This window comes from Anas platyrhynchos, chromosome 31, assembly GCF_047663525.1.
Source record: "Anas platyrhynchos isolate ZD024472 breed Pekin duck chromosome 31, IASCAAS_PekinDuck_T2T, whole genome shotgun sequence".
Lineage (NCBI taxonomy): Eukaryota > Metazoa > Chordata > Aves > Anseriformes > Anatidae > Anas > Anas platyrhynchos.
The window spans coordinates 4,963,083-4,986,401 of NC_092617.1; the positions used below are offsets into that span (position 1 = coordinate 4,963,083).

The window sequence follows — 23,319 nt, forward strand, 5'->3', positions numbered from 1 at the left end:
CACAGCGCAGCAGGGCTGGGGGCTCTGACCGCAGGCACCCGGGCAGAAAGGGATTCCAGGCAGCCTGGAGGCTGTGGGCAAAGGAGAGTTCAGAGCAGGAGAAACCTTCACAGCTCTGCCCACGGTAAGTCTCTGGCTGCACGACAGTGCAGGACAGGCTCCTGGGAGGGGCTTCTGTATGCGGAATGTCTCTGCCTGGCCAGGAGCTGCCAGGATGCCTCTCGTGGCTTGTGCAGTGTGGAGGAGAAGATGCTGCAGGGCAGCCTTGGACAGAAGATGAGCAGGTCAGGGTCTGCCTGCAAAGAGAAGGCACTTTGCACTCTCTGCCTGCCTCATCCTGCTATGATTGCGGGGCAGACTCTGCATTAACAGAGTGGCTGGGTTTGCCCAGGCGATGGAGCTTCCTGTTGCATTTCAATAAGACATAAACAGGTTAGTGATGAACCCGAGAGTATCCCTTCAGGTCTCTCTGCTTACACACTGCACCAGGGCTTTGCTGAGATATTCATTAAGGACCTGCAGACAGGGAGATCTCCCCAGAGCTGTCCTCATCCCCGGCAGCTGTCTGCAGGGCTGAGCTTGGCACACAGCGGGTGGAATGGGGTCTGTGAGCATTGATGGGAGGAGCCGTGGGGACAGAGAAAGAGCTGCTGGCAGGGACAACTGCAGGCAGCAGGGACATGGGCAGGCAGTGAGAGGGAGCTGCTCCCTCCCTGCCATCCCCTGCAGTGCAGGCACCTTCCTTCCAGCAGCCCCTGGTCTCCTCTCTTCCCCTCAGAGCTTCTGTCACGGCTTGTATAATATGGGGGGCTGAGAATATGGGGTGTCTGAACCCTAAATCTCTGTGTAGTTAGTCACATTTGCTGCAGGCCCCCTCCACCTTCCTCCATGGAAGAAGTCACAGAATCACAAAATCATAGAATATCCCGAGTTGGAAGGGACCCACAAGGATCATCGAGTCCAGCTCCTGGCTCCACACAGGTCTTACCCCCAAATTCCTACCATATGACCAGGAGCATATTCCAAACGCTTCTTCCACTCCAGAACTCTTGTCCCTCTGCTGTCTGTGCAGGGCAGATGGCACAGGGCTGTGAGGACAGGCGCTACCTCACCGACACCGCAGCCTCTGCACTGGCTTGGGTCCGCCTTGCCTGCCCATGCCTGCTTCTCTCCCTTGCCCAGCGTGGCAGCTGGTCGTGCCTGATTCTGACGGGGAGTGCTGTGCACGAAGGGTGAAGCAGGAGATGATCCCTGTTCTCTCCGGCCAGACGTGCACGATCCATCTGCTGGTTTTGTCTCCTGGGTATTGAACAGGGAAGATGCACACAGAGGCACACAGCTAAACACCCCTCACTCAGCAGAGGGAGCCACTGCCCAGGAACCTTCCCTCTTGGAACCTCAAATGGAGCAGAGCAGGCTCACTGGGAGCTGCTGGGCAGAGGAGGCTGCAGTGTACAGGACACTCAGCAAGCACACAGCAGGGATCCAGACAGGGATATAGGCAAAGGTCTTCTTGGAAACAGGGAATGTAAGGCTTTAATTGGGAATTTTCTCAATTTTGCTCAGAGACATTACTTGTAACACTCTCTATTTATTTTTTTTTTCTCATTTGGCAGTGTCCATGTCCAGAACCAGCAAATGTCCAACGTCAGCTCTGTGAGTGAGTTCCTCCTGCTGGCATTCGCAGACACGCGCGAGCTGCAGCTCCTGCACTTCGCGCTCTTCCTGGGCATCTACCTGGCTGCCCTCCTGGGCAACGGCCTCATCCTCACCGCCATAGCCTGCGACCACCGCCTCCACACCCCCATGTACTTCTTCCTCCTCAACCTCGCCCTCCTCGACCTGGGCTGCATCTCCACCACTCTGCCCAAAGCCATGGCCAATGCCCTCTGGGACACCAGGGCCATCTCCTATCAAGGGTGTGTTGCACAAGTCCTCTTTTTCGTATTCTTCATTGGAGCAGAGTATTCCCTTCTCACCATCATGGCCTATGACCGCTACGTTGCCATCTGCAAGCCCCTGCACTACGGGAGCCTCGTGGGCAGCAGAGCTTGTGCCCAGATGGCAGCAGCTGCCTGGGGCAGTGGTTTTCTCAATGCTGTCCTGCACACGGCCAACACATTTTCCCTGCCCCTCTGCCAAGGCAATGCTGTGGACCAGTTCTTCTGTGAAGTCCCCCACATCCTCAAGTTCTCCTGCTCAGATGCCTACCTGAGGGAAGTTGGGGCACTTGTGTTTAGTTTTTCTTTGGGGTTTGGTTGTTTTGTTTTCATTGTTTTCTCGTATGTGCAGATCTTCAGGGCAGTGCTGAGGATGCCCTCTGAGCAGGGCCGGCACAAAGCCTTTTCCACATGCCTCCCTCACCTAGCTGTGGTCTCTCTGTCTCTCAGCACTGCCTTGGTTGCCTACCTGAAGCCCCCCTCCATCTCTTCCCCATCCCTGGACTTGGTGGTGTCATTTCTGTACTCGGTGGTGCCTCCAGCACTGAACCCCCTCATCTACAGCATGAGGAACCAGGAGCTCAAGCACGCCTTGTGGAAACTCATTGGATACATGCTTCTTTGGCATCAGTAGTGTGCCTATAATTTTAAATGGACACACAGGTTATCTGAACAATCTCTTAGTAAAATAGCTTGCAATTCTTTTATTATTATTAATATTATCTCTTAAAATTGTGATTTTGATTGAATTATATTCATGGCATCCTATTTTTTTTTATTTACTTTCACCCAATCATCTTATGTACCTGCAGAACTTGGCTTCCTGTGTGGAAAAGGAGAATAAAGAATCCACGAGAACTTCATTGGTCTCAGATGCTATCTCTTCCCATCTCCTCTGGAGCTGCTCCCACACAGAGGAGCAGCCCCAGTGGACCTTGAGACTGCCCCTCACTGCCCGCTGGGCTCTGCCTCTTTGCTGCCTTCGGTTCGGGGCTGCTGCTTCCCTAGAGCCATGGCCAGCAGCAGGATGTGGCCTTTTCACTGTTGCTCTCTTTTGGCTTCTATGTTGTTCTCCTGAGCTCTTGTACTTCACTAAGCCCTTAGGTCTCGTGTACCTTGGTGAAAGTTGTCTCTGCAGTGGCATCTCTGCCACATCTCTGCTTCTTGCAAAGCTGGTGTCAGGAATACACCCAAGGAGCTGCTCACTTGTCCTGGTTTCAGCTAGGATAGAGTTAATTTTCCTCCTAGCAACTGGTAGGGTGGTGTGTTTGGGATTTAAGATTAGAATAATGTTGATAACACACCGATGTTTTAATTGTTGCAGAGCAGTGCTTACACCAAGCCAAGGACTTTTCAGCTTCTCGCTCTGTCGTGCCAGTGGGCAGGCTGGGGGTGCAACAGGAGCTGGGAGGGGACAGACCCAGGACAGCTGATCCAAATTGCCCAAAGGGGTATTCCATACCATCTGACATCATGCTAAACAATAGATAGGGGTGTTTATCCAGGGTTGGAGGGGTGGCCGCTCGGGGATAGGCTGGGCATTGGTCAGCGGGTGGTGAGCAATTGCATTGCGCATCACTTGTTTCGTACACATTATTATTAGTAGTACTATTACCATTTTTTTTTTCTGTCCTAATAACTGTTTCTATCTCAACCCACAGGCTTAATTTTCCTGTTTCTCTCCCCCATCCCAGAGAGGGAGCGAGGAGGGTGACTGAAAGGCTGTGTGGTGTTTAGCTGCCGGCTGGGTTAAACCACAACAGTGTGAGACACTGCCTTTCACTGCCAGGTACCAGGTCAACCAATGCTGGCCCCACACTGCGAGGAAAAAAAAAAAAAAAAAAAAAGCTAAAAATGTTACATACAGAAGATGGTTCTTGAGGATACAAGACTGCAGGCACCTGTGGGCAGTACAGACACTGACCCGTGGTCTCAAGGCAAGGCTCCCTGAGTGGGGTGAGGGGAGATCAGAGGATGTTGTCTACTTGGACTTCAGCAAGGCTTTCAGCACTGTGTCCCATAACATCCTCACAGATAAGCTCAGGAAGTGTGGGATGGACGAGTGGTCAGTGAGGTGGATTGTGAGCTGGCTAGATGTCAGAGTTCAGAGGGTTGTACTTAGTGGAGCTAAGTCTAGTTGGAGGCCTGTAGCCAGCAGTGTCCCCAGGGATCTACCCTGAGTCCAGTCCTGTGCAACTTATTTGTCAGTGACCTGGATGATGGAATAGAGTGCACCCTCAGCAGGTGTAAAGATGTGCTGTGTTTCAGTCAAAGTGCTCTGTTTTGAGTCAAAGCTCTTCTCAGGCTCTCCTCAAAGCTCAACTCAGACTCTCCTGCTCAGATGTCTACCTCAGGGAAGCTGGGGCACTTGTGTGTAATGTTTCTTTAGCCTTTGGTAGTTTTGTTTTCAATGTGCTGTCCTATGTGCATGTATTCATGTATTTCAAAACTGATTTTCATTCTTTGGAATACTATTCCAGTTAAAATATTTTTCTTCAACTCACTTCTACTTTTTTTTTTTTTTTTAAAGAAAAGTCCTCATTAACAGGTGCTGGTAAGCTCTTTGTAATTAACCATATAAAGTAACCATATAAAGTAACTAGAAGGTAGTCATTTTCTGTGACTCTTTTTTCTCAGAATTTCTCCTCAGGTACAGCAGAGGTGGTGGAATGAAGAGCCTAGCTGCAATGTGGAGGAAAAGCAGAGACGTGGCTGAGGGACTTGATGTTTTTTCTGCAGTAGTCTGTACCAAAAAGTTCTCCTATGCCTCTGTATTCAGTAAAAGAGATCAAGGATGAGGAGAGTATGTATTGACAGGAAGGCCATGAAAAACCACCAGGACAAGGGCCATTTTCTGCCCCTACAGAGGACTAACCCTGGGTAAGGCCCAGACTGGGAAGCAGCCCTGTTGGATGTTGGTGGTGGGCAGTGAGCTGGCAATAAGACAGCCATGTGCCCTGGCAGCATAGGAGGGAAGGCTGAGGGGCACCTCACTGCAGCCTTCCAGGAGCTGCAGGGATGTCAGGAAGAGCCCAGGACCAGGCTCTGCTCTGTGGTGCCCAGGGAGAGGGCAAAGCCACGGGGTGTGAGTCGAAGCAGGATCTGCTGGGCCTGCAGAGCAGGAAACACTTTGTTCCCCAGCTCAGGGCTCATCCGCAGCAAGGCGGCCATGAGCCCTGCCTGCCCTCCTCCTACCATGCTGCATGCGGTGGCTGCAGCAGAAGGGACCCTCAGCCAGCCCCTGCATGGGGCTCTGCCACCCACCTCACCCTGGCCCTCTCCAGAGCCCTCCTTGCTGCTCTCTGATGCATGCCAGGACCTCCCCATGTGTGCCACTATTAGAACAATGAAGAATATTAAAAAGGACTTTGCATCCCTGGGGAGGTTGTTGAGGGGATCAGCGGTGCACATTGTGTTCTCCTCTGTCCTCCCGCTGGGTGACTGCGATGCAGATAGAAGGAGCAGAACAGGACAGGTAAATGACTGGCTGAGGGGGAAGTGTCTGGACCAGGGATTTGGGTATTTTGATCTTGGGCCGTCCTTTGAGAGGCTGGGTATGTGGGCTACGGACAGACACCGACTGAGCAATTGGCGCCCAACTGTTTTGGGGAGCAAGCTCTCTGGGCTGATTACCAGGGTTTTAAACTAGGTTTGATGGGGGAAGGGAGGGGAGCTAAAGGTGACAGAGAAGGGCTGGGGGAAGTTGTCACTGCTGTCACTGTTGAAGACAGGGAAAAACTTCTGAGCTCTGAGGGCTCCTCAGGGAAGGTAGAGTTCCCAATCCCCCGTCCAGTATCTTCTTCTTGCATCCCCCCAGGGGTAACTGCACCTGCTGCTTCCCTAAAGTGCCTGTACATCAATGCACGGAGCATGGGAAACAAACAGGATGAGCTCGAGATCTGTGTTTGGTCGTGGGGCCACAATCTCGTTGCAAGCACTGAGACATGGTGGGACAGCTCGCATGACTAGAATGCAGTCATGGAGGACTGTGTCCTCTTTAGAAAAGATGGGCTGGGGAAGTGAGGAGGTGGGGTTGCCTTTTATGTGAGGGAGCAATTAGAGTGTACCCAGCTCCAGCTGGGGGAGGGTGAAGGACAAGCGGAGAGCTTGTGTGTTAGAATTAAGGGGTGGGCTGGTATGGGAGAGACGGTGGTGGGGGTCTACTACAGGTCTCCAGATCAGGAGGAGGAAGTCGATGAGGCCTTCTATGAGCAGCTGCTAGTAGCCTCACGATCACGAGCGCTAGTCCTCATGGGGGACTTCAACTACCCAGACATCTGCTGGGTAAGCAACTCAGCCAGGCACGAGCAATCCAAATGGTTCCTACAATGCGTTGAGGACAATTTTCTGACGCAGGTGGTGGAGGAGCCGACGAGGTGGGGGGTGCTCCTGGACCTCGTTCTTTCCAACAGGGATGGCCTTGTTAGAGATGTGAAGGTTGGGGGCAGCTTGGGATGCAGCGACCATGAGATGGTGGAGTTCCACATGCAACTAGGCAAAGAAAGTAAGGCTGAAAGCAGGATTGCAACCTTGGACTGTCGAAGAGCCAACTTTGACCTCTTCCGGGACCTGCTTGGGAGTATCTCATGGGATAGGCTGCTAGAAAGCAAGGGTGCTTGTGAGAGCTGGGCTACATTTAAGCAGCACTTCTTCCATGCTCAGGATCGGTGCATCCCAAGGAATAGGAAATCGGGGAAGGGGGGCAGGAAACCTGTGTGGATGAGCAAGGAGCTCATCAATAAGATCAAATGGAAGAGGATGGTCTGTGAAATGTGGAAAAAGGGCCTGTCCTCTTGGGAGGAGTATAGATGTGTTGTCAGGGCCTTCAGGGAAGCGACAAGGAAGGCTAAAGCCCACCTAGAGATGAGGCTTGCAAAAGAGATAAAGGATAATAAGAAGGGTTTCTTCAAGTATGTAAACGGCAAGAGGAAGACTAGGGATAATGTGGGTCCCTTGCTGAATGAGGAGGGGTTTCCTGGTCAAGGGAGACGTTGAGAAGGCATACTGAATGCTTTCTTTGCGTCAGTCTTTGCTTCAAGGACACTCCCCCGGGACTCCTCACCCCTGGCAATAGGACAAAGGGTCTGGGAAATGGAGGGCTCCCCCCTGGTGGACGTGGGAGTGGTTCGGGAGCGTCTGTGTGGGCTCAACACACACAAATCCCTGAGTCCCGATGGGATGCATCTGCGTGTGCTAAGGGAGCTGGCAGATGTGATCGCCGAACCGCTCTCTATCATCTTTGAAAGGTCCTGGAGAATGGGTGAGGTGCCTGAAGACCGGAGGATAGCCAAAGTCACTCAGAAGTGACCTCGTAGGCCCTTTCTGTGACATGTTGCTGCTGTTGCCCTATCAACTGCAGAGACAGAAGTGACCTCACAGTCCCTGCCACAGTCACATTCCTCCTGCTGGGGCAGGAGATCCTGAGGCAGAGTTGAGGTCATCAGAGCATTTCCTCTCATCTCCTCCTTGTCGCCTACAAGCAGATCAAATCCATGGCCCCTCACATTCATCTTTGAATGCCGTGTGACTGCATGGAGTGGGTTTACGTGGTATGGTTTTGGTAGTGGGGGGCCATAGAGGTGGCTTTGGTGAGAAGAATCCAGAAGCTGCCCCATGTTAGGTAAGGGCCCCACTGCTGTCCAGAACTGGGCCAATAAGCGACATTGTTTGCACCTCTGTGAGAGCATATTTAAACAGAAGAAAAAAAAAAAAGCAAAAAATGTCCTTGTGTTTGGGGCAGCTTTTCAAACATTGCCAAGACCTAAAAGGTCCTGTCTCCCTGCATGGGGACGGTCAGTTTCTGAGACAGAAGTGACATCTTAGTGGGATGGAAGGACACAGCATGCTGTAGGCAGGCCCAGCACAGCATGCGTAGCAGCCCTGCACAGCCCCTGAGGGGCCCAGCCCCAGTTCGTGCCCCCCAGCTTGTGCTCCAGAAGGGCTCCCCTAGGTCCTGTGTCACTTTTCCCACCTGGGTCCCTCGGCTATCCAAGGAAATCTTGGAGGCAGTGTCCACCTCTGACTGGAAAACTGAAACCAGCCATGAAAATAGATTGAGGAAACAGTTCAAAGCTGTGCAAAAAAGGATTCCAAGTAATAGCTGAAATAATCTCCCTTGCCAGCACCACCAGCTTTTTTTTTTTTTCTATGAATGTTCATTATTTATTTTCACAGTTTTCCATTGACAACACCATGGAGAAGTGCAATAAATCAAATTATGCTTTCTTGAACAATAGTTTTATGAAAACATTTAGGAAAATACATTTTACATAAACACACGTTTACCAAAACACATTTCCCAACAATTCTAATGCTTCTTTCTTTTTTTCCTTTTTTTTTTCCTCCTCCATTTATTCTGTCCTTGAAGAGCACTCTGAGGGAGAGTCATTGAATTAAAGAATAATGCATGTTTAAAAGACTGAGATTGAGAAATACGCTCCATGCCATCATGAAGGGAGATAACAAAGAGTGTCAACAGTGTTGGCCCAAGTGCCCATCACTGAGGGATGCTGCTGGTAACTGGCTGAAAGGAGGACTTTGTACCACTGACACCTTGCCCCCGAAAACATCATCCCCTTTTTCAGTCCAAATATCACCAGTGTGGCTAAAGGGAACCCCAGGAAACCATGGCAAAGGCCTTGCTAAAGTGCAGGTTTACCTCGTTCCCTTCTTTCCCCTCTCCTTCTGTTTCAGCAGTTCCTTTGGTTCCTCCAACTGCCTGAAGATGGCTGTGGCAGGACTTTCCCTATCACATTCCCAGGGTTAGAGGTGACAATTGCAGTTCTGCCAATCCTTTTTCTTGCCCTTCCTGAAGATGCGTTTGATGCCCACATTTTTCAAGTCCCCAGAAATCTTGCTGATCCAAATGCCTGACAGCCCGGTCCAGAAAGGCGGGGTAGTGTGACATAACAGAGAGGGGCATCTGCAATGAACCTATGCAAAAGGGGTTCCAGGAATCTCACAGGGACACTGGGGGTTGTTTCTGGAATCACACAGGGCAATGGCAGGGCTGTGTGAGGTGTCCACATCTGAGCAGACCTCATACACACATGCCTTTAGAGAGAGCTCCTGCAGTCACTGCCAGAGGCTGGGAGACACCTCAGCTGTGGGGAGCCTCGCCCTGCTCTGCCCTCCTCTGAGATACCCCAGGACATGAGGAATGGGCACAGAGACCTCGGTTCAAGGAGGCACATCCCAGAGCTGCCTTCAGGTGGCTTCCCAGGGGACGTTACTTGGCCTTGTGACACTGTCTGCCCAGCTGGCCTTCATGAGACTTCTAGGAATAGCTGATGGCCTTTGTGCTCCTTCGTGTTCATCTCTCCACACACATATGATGTGCCAGCCAGCACCAGCATTGGGTTTCTCTTTCAATGTCTCCCATGCACATACAGCAGGCCCTGCTCTTCTGGGAAATCTTATCCCCCAAGAAGCAATGAGCAATGGCCTGGCCAGCCATTGCTGAGCTTACTACCCACACCTCTGAGCTTGTGATGGCACTCTCCAGAGTATGAAAAATTATTAAAAAGAAAACCTTGTTCCTGCAATGTATTATGAGTCATATGCAGAAGACAATAAGTTTTTTTTTTGTTTGTTTGTTTGTTTTTTAATATTAGTTCATCAGTTTCCTCAAGGCATCCTTGAGCTCCTGGTTCCTCATGCTGTAGATGACGGGGTTCACTGCTGGAGGCACCACTGAGTACAGAACGGATACCACCAGGTCAAGGGATGGCAAAGAGATGGAGGGGGGCTTCAAGTAGGCAACCATGACAGTGCTAACAAACAGGGAGACCACAGCCAGGTGAGGGAGGCACGTGGAAAAGGCTTTGTGCCGACCCTGCTCAGAGGGCATCCTCAACACAGCCCTGAAGATCTGCACATAGGATGCCACAATGAAAATAAAAGAACCAAAGACTAAGGAAAAACTGAAAACAAGTAGCTCAAATTCCCTGACGTAAGCATCTGAGCAGGAGAGCTTGATGATCTGGGGTGTCTCACAGAAGAACTGGTCCACAGCATTGCCGTGGCAGAGCGGCAGGGAAAAGGTGTTGGCCGTGTGCAGGACAGCTTGGAGAAAGCCACTGCCCCAGGCAGCTGCTGCCATCTGGGCACAAGCTCTGCTGCCCAGGAGGCTCCCGTAGTGCAGGGGCTTGCAGATGGCAACGTAGCGGTCGTAGGCCATGATAGTGAGAATTGAAAACTCTGAACCAAAGAAGAAGACAAAAAAGAGGACTTGTGCAGCACACCCTTGATAGGAGATGGTCCTGGTGTCCCAGAGGGCATTGGCCATGGCTTTGGGCAGAGTGGTGGAGATGCAGCCCAGGTCGAGGAGGGCGAGGTTGAGGAGGAAGAAGTACATGGGGGTGTGGAGGCGGTGGTCGCAGGCTATGGCGGTGAGGATGAGGCCGTTGCCCAGGAGGGCAGCCAGGTAGATGCCCAGGAAGAGCGCGAAGTGCAGGAGCTGCAGCTTACGCGTGTCTGCGAATACCAGCAGGAGGAACTCGCTCACAGAGCTGCTATTGGGCATTTTCTGACATTGAACACAGTTGTCTGTTGAAAAAGAGAAGGCAGAATAAAGTTAGAAGAGACTTCTCTGAGGAAAATATTTTGAAAGTCTTAGAGCACTCTCATCCCAAGACTCTCTCTTTGCAGGAGAATCTTTCTGCAGCTCTACCGCATGAGTCCCGGATGATTCTTTCTGAGGCTGGCACTGGGAGCAGGGATTCCTGTGGCTCCAGAGGAGTCCTTCCTGCTGTGAAGCATTCAGGAAGCAGGAACAAGGGGGAAACTGAAGTTCAGTCCACTTATAAGATCCATGAACTTCGCAGTGTTGTTGCAAAGAACACCTTTCTCCAGTATAGAGCAAGACAGATTTTCTTATGCTGAGTACAACAAGCACACTCTACTGTTTCCCAATATGTAGACAGCTTAAAGCAGAGAAGCCCCAGTCCCACTGCAGATGGACAGAATCCTCACCTTGTCTGCAAGTGCATGAGCAGGACCTCAGCTTCTCCCTCTTTGCCAGGGCTGCAGAGGCCTCACTCCAGCTGCCCACAGACAGCCAGTCAGCAGCATGGACATGGTCTTAGTGCAGAGGTGTCTTCTCCTTGTGGCACCTGGAGAACACAAGGATGCCAAGAGAGAGCTGCATCCTGCTGGAGAGCAGCCTGAAGACCAGGAGGATGCACCTCAGACAGCTGAATTTTTGAAAGCTGGGCTGTCCCAGCATCCCAGCTCCATCCCTTCAGTGTCTGGAGGAGGCTTAGCACTTGGCATTTGGCTGTCCAGGTGAAGCTGGGTTATGGCTCTCCATGGACTTTCTGCCAGATGTCCTCACCTCACAGTGCAAACCAGCAGGACTCTCAAAGCCTACTGCATTGCCCACTGCCCTCCCAGAAACAAGACCCAGCAGGAGACACTTCCAGGACCTGCAGCTGCATGGACTCACAGCCAGACACTTACCTTGTCAAGGGCTGTGCAAATTTCTTCTCCAGGCAGCTCTCAGCATCCTCCCACTGCCAACTGCCTCCAAGCCCTCTCTCCTTCTCTCCTCTCTGTGTGCCAGCTGCGGTCAGAGCCCACAGCCCTGCTGTGCTGTGCAGAGGAGCTGCTCCCGGGCACAGCTGGCTCTCTGCACCAGGGCCCTCTTGCCACGAGCTCTCTCTGTCCCATTAGCCCGGCCCAGCTCAGCAGCACAGGCCCAGCCCAAGGCATTGCAATCACCCCTCAGGGGGCTTTGCTGATGAGCCCACGAACCTCAGGCACTCAGAGACAACTGAAGACATCTCTCCAGAAGTCCAAGTAAGAGGCAAGTTTCCTGCAGTGTCCCCCTGAGGGCCAGCACTGACACAGCCTCCCTTGGAGCTCGTTAGAGCAGAACCCTGGAGGCAGTGAGGACAAGGAGGCAAAGGCAATGTGAAGGTGACACTGAGGTGTAGACAAACTGGATGTGTTTCACCAAGCACAAGGGCCCAGACAATAATCAATGATTTAAAATTTGAAAAGACTGAAAAGGAAGATAAATTTGTAATAATAATAATAATAAGAAGAAGAAGAATATGTACAGCACAAGTGATGCACTATGCAATTGTTGAGAAGCCCCTCACCAATGCTCAACCTGTCCCTGAGCATTGGTCCCCCTGACCCTGGCCAGCCTGCATCAGGATCTGTTGTGCACGTCCCTTGGCCTTAATTTATTTTAGTGCAAAATCAGCTTTCAGAGGAATTTGGAGTATTTTCTTCCCTTTCTCAAATACTTCCTCTGCTCTGTCACCCCACACGATGATGCCATTGATGTAGTGCAGGTGTTCAGGAGCTTCCTCCTCTTCCAGTGCAGTCTAGGTCAGACTATAGTCCCTCAGGGCTGTGTTTCCAGCCCTGGGGCAGTTGATTCCAGGTTATAAGCAAACTGCGGCCTTCACTTTTCTGGCAAACGGATGGAGAAAAATGCATTAGCGATATCAATTGTGGCAAAACATTTCGGTGCCTTGGATTCCGGTTTTCATGCAAGCTCTACCGTGTCCGGCATGGCAGCACTCAGCATTGCATGACTTCATTCAGGCCACGATACTCCTCTGTTAGTGGACTCGGTTGTTGCTATACTGACTCAGGTGTACGGTTGTGGTAGTGATTGGCACCAGCTGTCCTTCAACCCTCATCAACCCCACAACAGAAAAGTCCTTTGAGAGACCAAGGCAAGGTAGACAACAGTTTAATGTCCTCCATCTCCAAGGCAGCTATGCCAAAACCCCACAGATACCCTTTTGGGTCCTTCAAATATCTATCCTCTCCTGAAGTAGTCTCTTGCAAGGATGCACAGAGTCTCTGGGGCAGTGCCAATGGGTTGTTTTTCCCGCTTCTTCCCATTTAGACACACTTCAGCCCTGAAGGATGACTTTAGGCAAAAGACAATATCTCTGACATGACAAGCAGAGGTGCTGCTCGGCAGAGTGAGGGGGCTGTGGTGCCCAGGGCATGGGGGCACTCTGCAGGGCTGTGCTGGGCAGGCTGGGAGGCACACCCAGCTCATGGGGTCACTGCCATTGCCACAGGGCTGCAAGGAATCACTCGCCAGGCTCCTTTGCTGGGGCTGCTGCATGCCCTGGGTCTGCAGAGGTCTCCTCTGCCTGCTTACAGCAGATTGAGCACTTGAGCTCTGGTCAGTCCACCTTGGAGGAGATCCCCCCTTAGGATGGAAGTGCTGCAGTGGAGGCCAGCTGTGCCACTGCCGTGCCCACTGCCTGTCCCTGCCTGCAGTCCCAGCACAGCCCCACAGTAGCACTGGCACCAAGTGAGAGGAACAGCCGGGCCTGACCCCACCAGCAGGGCTCAGCAGGACAGGGCAGCATTGGCAAGAGAGCAGCTCTGCATGCCCCAAGCACTGGTGCTCCCTGGCTGTGCTGCTGGGATGGGACTCTTTTCCTCTGCAGCCCTGCACATGGGCACTGCCCCTGCAGAGCCAGACCAGGTATCAGAGGAAGGACATCAGACAAAGAAGGCAGTGCATGCTCCTTCGGTTTGTTTACATTCACACAGAGCGTGGCTCCACATGCACAGTGTCTATGAGCTATGTTTGAAAGGTACAAACTGAAATGGAAAGGTGAAGAACAATATCATTTTAATGGGCAATATTAGCTGAATTAATATCTGTAATAAGAATATGCACAGCCACAAACAAAACAAAACAAAACAAAACAAAACAAAAGTATATTGGGTATTCCTCCACTTATTGGCATTACAAGTCATGTGCAGAAGCAGATAGGGAATTTCTTGCATCCAAAACACATCTAGTTATCAATTTCCACAAGGCATGCTTGAGCTCCTGGCTCCTCATGCTACAGATCAGGGTGTTCACTGCTGAAGGCAGCACCGAGTACACAACTGCCACCAGGGGTCCAGGGATGGCGAGGAGATGGAGGGAGGCTTCAGGTAGGCAACCATGACAAGGCTGAGAAAGAGGGACACCATGGCCAGGTGCGGGAGGCATGCAGAAAGGGCTTTGTGCCAGCCCTGCCGTAGAGACAACAGGACTGTCACCTAGATACACAAGGTCAAATCCAAATACACTGCTCCTACCTGTGGCAGCTGGGCTCTTGGCCCTGAGCCCCTCCTGGATGCTGGGACTGCTTCCCCAGCTCCAGAAGAGAAGGGAAGAGGAGGATACTGAGACCAGTGAATTTCCGCTGAGTTCTTTATTGTCTTTAACTACCAAGGAAGCCTGGTTCTGTATGTACATTAGATTATATAGTCAAAGCTAACACAAAAAGTAATATTCAGAATGTTAAGAATTCGATTATTAAAACCAAAATAAAATATTGTTCAAATATTAACAGAGAAAAATATTTTTTAAAATGCTGTATCATTTTCTGAAATACACTTTGATATCTGTTAGGACTAGTATTATTGATTATGTTATGATAACACTAGTAGCCATAAAAATCATATATAATATGAATCACAATATGAATGATAATATTTTATTATTAAGTATATATCTTTGGAATACATCACTGATGCTTAAGAAGCATGTATTGAAAAAGTTTCCTCACTGCATGCTTGAGCTCCTGGTTCCTCATGCTGTAGATGAGGGGGTTCACTGCTGGAGGTACCACCAAGTACAGAAATGACACCACCAAGTCCAGGGATGGGGAAGAGATTGAGGGGGGCTTCAGGCAGGCAAACAGGACAGTGCTGACAAACACAGAGACCACGGCCAGGTGAGGGAGGCACCACTCTCTGGGTATGACCTTCAATCCAACCCCTTATGCACTGAATGGTTCACCCATCAAATGCATCTCTCTCCAATCTGGAAACCAGGATGTCATGTGGGACTGTGTCAAAGGTCTTACAGAAGTCCAAGTAGATAACATCAGTCAGTCTTCCCTTGTCAGGCACAATTTAATCTTTGGTGAAGCCATGCTGCCTGAGATCACCTCTTTGTCTTGCATGTGCCTTGACACTGACTCCAGGAGGACCTTTTCCATGATCTTGCCAGGCACAGGGGTGAGGCTCACCATTTGGTAGTTCCCTGAGTCCTCCTTTCTACATTTTTTAAAACAGGGCTGATATTTCCCTTGTTCCAGTTAGCAGGGACTTCACCTGACTGCCAGGACTTTTCAAATACGATGGAGAGAGGCTTGGCAACTACATCAGCCAATTCCTTCAGTACCCTGGGATGCATGTCATCAGGCCCCATAGACTTGTACTTGTTGAGTTTCATCAGATGGTCTCAAATCTGCTCTTCACTGACAGTGGGTGGGACTTTGTGCCCTAGCCTCCATCTATGGGTTCAGGGAAATGAAAGACTTGGGGAGCCTGATTGGCAGTGAAGAACAAGGCAAAGACGTTGCTGAGTCCCTCACCTTTCCCATGTCTGTCATTACCAATCCATCCTTCTGTTTCATCAGAGGGGGTACATTCTCCTTGGCCTTTATTTTCTGAGCCATGTATCTATAGAATCTCTTCCTGTTATTCTGTGCATCATTTGCCAAGCACACTTCCATCTATTCCTTGGCTTTCCTTATCCCATCCTTGGACAACCAAAAATGAAGCATGCATGAGGGCCTGGGAAAAGTAACACTGGATCCACAGAAGCCATTTGGGAAACAAAACTTGTAGGTATGAAGCGTAATTTTGTGGAGGTCAGAGTTGATGGACACATTGTACAGGATGCTCTTTAAGACCTTTTTGTCCTTTTCCCTCCTGACTACAACGCCACTTCCTTCCCAGGAAGGGAGTAGCTAACAAAGAATAGATACTCTAAATAAAGACAGATACTCTACAATCATGAATGTCATCAGAAAGCTGATCCCAGTAAGATATGGGGAGTTCAGGAGCAGCCTGGACAAAGGAGATGTGAGATTTTGGGGTGGCAAGAGGAGCATGGCCAGCAGAATTTAATGATTTTGTAGCAGTAAGATGTAACTGCTCTAGTAACATTGACTTAAAACAGTCATGTATTGTCCTTATCTTATTTTAAGCAGTAATTTTAATCCCTGAACCTAAATGCAACTACAACACTCTGACAGGAAACCATTCCTCTAATGCTTGAACTCAAGATATAACTTCAAAAAAGTCATCGCATAGCCCTTTTCCTTCCCTTTACTCACTTGCTGACCCTAATCCCTTCTCTTAACACTAGCATTAAAACATTCTCTTTAACCCTAGACTTCTTGGGAGACCTAAAAACACCCTAAAGCAGAGAGCTTGCCCATACCTTAATCACAGAAGAACACAAAACCTTACAATTAAAACTCTTTTTATTCTGTAACCCACAATGGTGAGCCCTAGTGCCTAAAGGACTAGAGAGGTCAGCCCTACCTCAGGATCTCCTTCCCCAGCAGGAGGAATGTGACTGTGGCAGGGACTGTGAGGTCACTTCTGTCTCTGCGGTTCATAGGGCAGCAGCAGGAACGTGTCATGGAAAGGGACTATGAGGTCACTTCTGTCTGTAGGTGGCAGGTCAGCCTTGGCTTCTCCCTGGGAGCTGCACTTTTGGGCTGACATCTGGCAGAGCCCTGCTAGGCCAGCAGAAGGCACCTGCTTGGCATGCTGACTGGGGGATCCCCTCTGCTGCAGACCCAGGAGGACCCAGACAGACAGAAGGCCCCCAGATGGGTTGTCCTGTCCCTTCTGCTTGAGTCCATGACTGGGCAGCAGTAGGCACAAGGCTTGGCTGTGTCTAGCCAAGATGCTTCAAAGCCAGCAGCAGGCCCATGGCGTGGAAGGTGCTGCTGAGGTGACTTCTGTCTCTTTGGCTGAGAGGCCGCAAGAAGGCTGATGGGTTGGGATGCCTACTTCACAAGTGGTTTCCGCCCTAATGGAGTTTTCTTTGTTAGTAGGAAAGAGCAGGAGAAACAAAATGCCACAAAGTGGACCTTGGAAGTTTCACATTGACCACAAGGAGGAAGAAATGGCCCTCAAAGGGTTGAGCCGTGGTGCCAGAGGACACCCTCTGATCAGACCCTGGCTTTGTGTTTCAAGGAACAGCTGGTGAGGGGTTGACGAGACATGGGTGAAAGCAAGGGATGAGAGCAAGGTTGTGAACAGAGATGGGTGTTTGCAGACTTCAAGGAAATTGGTCTAACTGTGGGACAGCAAAGGAAAGCCTGCAGACAACAAGGCAGAGGGTGCTGTTAAGAAGGGTAGGCCCAAACTACCCTGGGGTTTTTGTCCCCTTGGCTAGAGCTTATGAGGAGATACGATATATTCATTGTGATGAGGGCTCATGGATTCCTTTCAACCCTGTGCAGCAACTTGGGTGTGTCATACCACTGTTCTTCTCATGGCATCACACTGCCCACCACGTCCCCCAGAACCCAGGAAGAGCCCTGAGCCAGATGTGGGGGTGCAGAATCTCCCCTCCCAGTGGCTGGGGTCAGGCCTTGGCTCTTCTGCTTCAACAAAACCAAAAAAACAATTTTCTCAGCACAGCGCTTTGCCCGTCTGTAATCATGGCTTCCAATTTTCCAGTTCCTGCCTTCATACATCCCTGGAGAGGTTATGTTAGTAATAGCCCTCACTGGGACCCATTAATACTTCATGTCACTTCAACTTTTGTGGCTCCTGACTTGACTTGCTCAAGCGGTTACATCATTCCCCTCTCAGTACCTGAGCTTCATAGATTCAACACCAAAATACACCATGGACCTCATAAAAATGAAGAAGTTCCTAACATTTCTACCACAGTTTTCTTAAAGACTTCAAGATTTGTTCAGCTAATTGCAGAGCTTGCATGATGTAGTTAAGGAAAAAGATTTCAAAAAGCACCTAATCAAAAACTTCTTGTTTCAAAGTCTGAATTTTGCTGCATTTCAGTTTTGAGCATCATTCTCCTATTGCTCTTCATCCTGGCTGACTTCTTTGGAGACCTCCATCAGGAAGAAAAGCAGAGTCTGGAGGTCTGACAGCTCCACTGCCAGCAGTGGTCTTTGTCCCTGTAACTGCAGCCCAGTCCAGCACATGAAACCCTTTCTAAGACAAGTCAGGTGTTGTTTGGGAACAAAATAAATATTTAAATTAAATTAAATTAAATTAAATTAAATTAAAATATTAAAATAAAATATTAAAATAAAATAATAAAATTGAAATAACCGTTGGAATCTGAGAAATTCAGCTTAAATCTTAGTAGAAGCCTGGACATCCATAGTGTCTCTTGGGTTTTCTGTGGAAAACTCAGGGTGAAAAATAAAGAAAATATATCTTCAAGTGGTTGTAGCTGTACCCATGAGCTTGGCCTCTTTTGGGAAATCATCTCCTTCGAGCCACAGAAACCTAAACTGAGTAATGTGAAAAGACGTGTCCAGTCAATAGAGTAGGGCAAAGTCATGCTTCCTTTGCTATAGATGCAGAAGGCAAAAAGAATTGCATTGTGCTTTATACCTACTAGGAGGAAAATTAACTCTGTCCTAACTGAAACCAGGACAAGGGTGCACTCTATTCCATCATCCAGGTCATTGACAAATAAGTTGAACAGGACTGGACTCAGTGTATATCCCCGGGGGACACTGCTGGCTACAAGCCTCCAACTAGTCTCTGTTCCACTAAGCACGACCCTCTGAACTCTGCCATCCAGCCAGCTCACCACCCACCTCACCGGCCACTCCTCCATCTCACACTTCCTGAGCTAGCTTATGAGGATGTTATGGGAGACAGTGCTGAAAGCCTTGCTGAAGTCAAAGTAGACATCTGCTGCTCTCCCCTCACCCACTCAGCTAGTCATTCCATCATAGAAGCCTATCAAGTTGGTGAAGCATGGTTTTCCTTGGTGAACCCGTACTGACTACTCCTGATCACCTTTTTCTCTTCCACATGCTGGAGACGACCTCCAGGATGAGCTGTTCCATTGCCTTTCCAGGGACAGAGGTGAGGCTGACCGGCCTGTAGTTGCCTGGGACCTCCTTCTTGCCCTTGTTGAAGACGGGTATGACATGAGTTTTCTTCCAGTCTTCAGGCAGCTCTCCTGTTCTCCATGACCTTTCAAAAATGATTGGCCAGCAGTAACATCTGCCATCTCCCTCAGAACTCATGGATGTACCCATTATGACTCATGGATTTGTGGCTGTCAAGTTTGCCTAAGAGATCTCTGACCTGTTCCTCTTCAACCAATGGAGAGTCCTCGTTTCTCCAGATTTCCTCCCTTGTTCCTAATGCCAGAGATTCCGGAGGGCTGCTCTTAGCAGTGAAGACAGAAGCGAAGAAGGCATTCAGTAATTCTGCCTTCTCTGTATCCTTTGTCACGAGGGCACCCACCTCATTAAGCAGTGGGTTCACATTTTCCTTCCTCTTCCTTCTGCTCTTGATATATTTGAAAAAGATCTTTTCTCGGACAATGTCTCTATATTGGCTTGTCCCTTTTTTCCACTTTATGTGTACTTCCTACTTCCATTTAAGTCACTCATGGATCTCCTTGATTATTCAAGCAGGTCTCCTGCCCCCTTTGACATTTTGCTCACGGGAATACATAGCTCTTGAGCTTGGAGGACTTGCAGGTCAGTGCACTATTGCTGCCGGTGCACCGTTGTGGCAGCCATCAGCACCTGCTTTTCGCCTCTCAGCAACCCCACAACAGAAGGGTCCTGTGTGAGACCAGGCAAGGTAGACAACTATTTGGCGTTCTCTGTATTCACGGCAGTTATGCCAACAGCCCTCTGGTACCCTTTTGTTTAGTTGTTTGCCCTTGGAATAAGCCAGAAACACAGTCTGAAGGCATGTCATTAGGGTTACCCAATGATGTTCACATTACTCAAGAGTTATCATGACTGGCCCGAAAGAAAGAAGGGGAAGGTGCCATGCATTGTTCCCTCCACAAAGTGGATTCATGAGTGTCATACCAGTAGCACCTCAAATAATATTTATTGGTGCAGATTTAGGGAAAGCATCACAAGCCCATATTTGCTTTCCTAGTGGTAACTTAGCAGTTTCTTGCAACCTGTAGTTGCTTTACAGGGAAGAATTTGTAGCAATTTGTAATACAGACATTCATGAAAACAGAGCCATCAGGTGTCCGCGTCCTTGTGAACTATGGAATCTTACCAATATACTGCTGTGATCCATGGGCGAGCTGACCCTCCCAGGTCCTGACCATTGATACTTTGATGCCCTTGGAGAGGTCCTCAGAGCTGCAGGAGCAACCACGGACCTGGGGCTTGGTGACAGCCCTTTGCTGCAGAGAACAGACCCAATGACAAGGGCTGGACCCTTCAGATTCCCCAGTGCCATGAAACTGGCTTTTTTTCTGCTCAGGTCTGCTGCCCCCTCGCACACAGCCAGGCCTGTGGCTCATCTCCATGTAGAGGATGAGGAGTCAAAGCTCTGCTGGTGCCCAGCTAAGAAAGAAATACTCCACCTATGGAAGGGCAGGGCTGGCAGGGAAGTGGCACAGGACAGGCACTCACTTCTTTCTCTTATTCCCCACCCAGGGAGCCTTGAGACCACGGGTCAGTGTCTGTACTGCCCACAGGTGTCTGCAGTCTTGTATCCTCAAGATCCATCTTCTGTATGTAACATTTTTCCTTTTTTTACTTTTTTTCCTCGCAGTGTGGGGCCAGCATTGGTTGACCTGGTACCTGGCAGTGAAAGGCTGTGTCTCACACTGTTGTGGTTTAACCCAGCCGGCAGCTAAACACCACACAGCCTTTCAGTCACCCTCCAAGCTCCCTCTCTGGGATGGTGGAGAGAAACAGGAAAATGAAGCCTGTGGTTTGAGACAGAAGCAATTATTAGAACAGAAAAAAAATGATAACAGTACTACTACCAATAATGTGTACAAAACAAGTGATGTGCAATGAAATTGATCACTGATTGAAATTGCTGACCGAATGAAATTGCTGACCGATGTCCAGTGGCCATGCCCCTGACCCCAGCTAGACACCCCCATCTATTGTTTAGCATGATGTCAGATGGTATGGAATACCCCTTTGGGCAGTTTGGGTCAGCTGTCCTGGGTCACAGAATCACAGAATCACAGAATCTCTAGGTTGGAAGAGACCTCAAGATCATCGAGTCCAACCTCTAACCTAACACTAACAGTCCCCACTAAACCATATCCCTAAGCTCTACATCTAAACGTCTTTTGAAGACTTCCAGGGATGGTGACTCCACCACCTCCCTGGGCAGCCCGTTCCAGTGCCTAACAACCCTTTCAGTAAAGAAATTCTTCCTAACATCTAACCTAAAACTCCCCTGGCGGAACTTTAACCCATTCCCCCTCGTCCTGTCACCAGGCACATGGGAGAACAGGCCAACACCCACCTCTCTACAGCCTCCTTTAATGTACTTATACAGAGCAATAAGGTCACCCCTGAGCCTCCTCTTCTCTAGGCTGAACAAGCCCAGCTCCTTCAGCCGCTCCTCATAGGACTTGCTCTCCAGGCCCCTCACCAGCTTTGTCGCCCTTCTTTGTACCCACTCAAGCACCTCGATGTCCTTCTTGTAGCGAGGGGCCCAAAACTGAACACAGTACTCGAGGTGCGGCCTCACCAGAGCCCAGTCCAGGGGGACGATCACCTCCCTAGCCCTGCTGGTCACACTGTTTCTGATACAAGCCAGGATGCCGTTGGCCTTCTTGGCCACCTGAGCACACTGCTGGCTCATATTCAGCCGACTGTCCACCATCACTCCCAGGTCCTTCTCTGCCTGGCAGCTCTCCAACCACTCATCTCCCAGCCTGTAGCTCTGCTTGGGGTTATTGCGCCCCAGGTGCAGGACCCGGCACTTGGCCTTGTTGAACTTCATGCAGTTGACCTCAGCCCATCGGTGCAGCCTATCCAGATCCTCCTGCAGAGCCTTCCTACCCTCGAGCAGATCGACACACGCACCTAGCTTGGTGTCATCTGCGAACTTACTGAGGGTGCACTCAATGCCCTTGTCCAGATCATTGATGAAGATGTTAAAGAGGACCGGCCCCAGCACCGAGCCCTGGGGGACGCCACTAGTGACTGGCCTCCAACTGGACTTGGCTCCATTTACCACAACTCTTTGGGCCCGGCTATCCAGCCAGTTTCTAACCCAACGAAGAGTGCGCAAGTCCAAGCCAAGAGCAGCCAGTTTCTTGAGGAGAATGCTGTGGGAGACGGTGTCAAAAGCCTTGCTGAAGTCAAGGTAGACCACATCCACAGCCTTTCCCTCGTCCACCCAGCGCGTCACTTTGTCGTAGAAAGAGATCAGGTTCGTCAAGCAGGACCTGTCTTCCATAAACCCATGCTGACTGGGCCTGATCGCCTGCTTGCCCTGCAAGTGCCGCATGATGACTCCCAAGAGGATCTGCTCCATGAGCTTCCCTGGTACTGAGGTCAAACTGACCGGCCTGTAGTTCCCCGGGTCTGCCCTCTGGCCCTTCTTGTAGATGGGCGTCATGTTTGCTAGCCGCCAGTCCACTGGGACCTCCCCTGATAGCCAGGACTGCTGATAAATGATGCATAGGGGCTTGGCCAGCTCCTCTGCCAGTTCCCTCAGTACCCTTGGGTGGATCCCATCCGGCCCCATCGATTTGTGCACATCCAAGTGCCGTAGCAGGTCACCAACCAGTTCTTCGTGGATGGTGAGGGCCACATCCTGCTCCCCGTCCCCTTCCACCAGTTCTGGGTACTGGGTCTGTCCCCTCCCAGCTCCTGCTGCTCCCCCAGCCTGCCCGTTGGCAGGACAGAGCGAGAAGCTGAAAAGTCCTTGGCTTAGTGTAAGCACTGCTCTGCAACAATTAAAACATCAGTGTGTTATCAACATTATTCTAATCTTAAATCCCAAACACACCACCCTACCAGTGGCTAGGAGGAAAATTAACTCTATCCTAGCTGAAACCAGGACAAGTGAGCAGCTCCTTGGGTGTATTCCTGACACCAGCTTTGCAAGAAGCAGAGATGTGGCAGAGATGCCACTGCAGAGACAACTTTCACCAAGGTACACGAGACCTAAGGGCTTAGTGAAGTACAAGAGCTCAAGAGAACAACTTAGAAGCCAAAAGAGAGCAGCAGTGAAAAGGCCACATCCTGCTGCTGGCCATGGCTCCAGGGAAGCAGCAGCCCCAACCTGAAGGCGGCAGAAAGGCAGAGCCCAGCGGGCAGTGAGGGGCAGTCTCAAGGTCCACTGGGGCTGCTCCTCTGTGTGGCAGCAGCTCCAGAGGACATGGGAAGAGATAGCATCTGAGACCAATGAAGTTCTCGTGGATTCTTTATTCTCCTTTTCCACACAGGAAGCCAAGTTCTGTAGGTACATAAGATGATTGGGTGAAAGTAAATAAATTTAAAAAAAAATAGGATGCCATGAACAGAATTCAACCAAAATCACAATTTTAAGAGATAATATTAATAATAATAAAAGAATTGCAACCTACTGTACAAAGAGATTGTTCAGATAACCTGTGTGTCCATTTAATATTATAGGCACA

The 23,319-nt window shown here is 50.0% G+C and overlaps 1 protein-coding gene across 1 annotated transcript; it reads right to left on the reverse strand.

Annotated features, from left to right (window-relative positions):
• Positions 1-9,549: 9,549 nt before the first annotated feature.
• On the reverse strand, positions 9,550-10,464 carry LOC119716211 (olfactory receptor 14C36-like). The gene has a single exon (XM_072029696.1). The coding sequence runs from the start codon at positions 10,462-10,464 to the stop codon at positions 9,550-9,552; it is 915 nt and encodes a 304-aa protein (XP_071885797.1).
• Positions 10,465-23,319: the final 12,855 nt, after the last annotated feature.

What these genes read in the sequence shown, in the direction of transcription:
- LOC119716211 (XM_072029696.1), bottom strand. Translation starts at nt 10,464, where the DNA reads ATGCCCAATAGCAGCTCTGTGAGCGAGTTCCTCCTGCTGGTATTCGCA.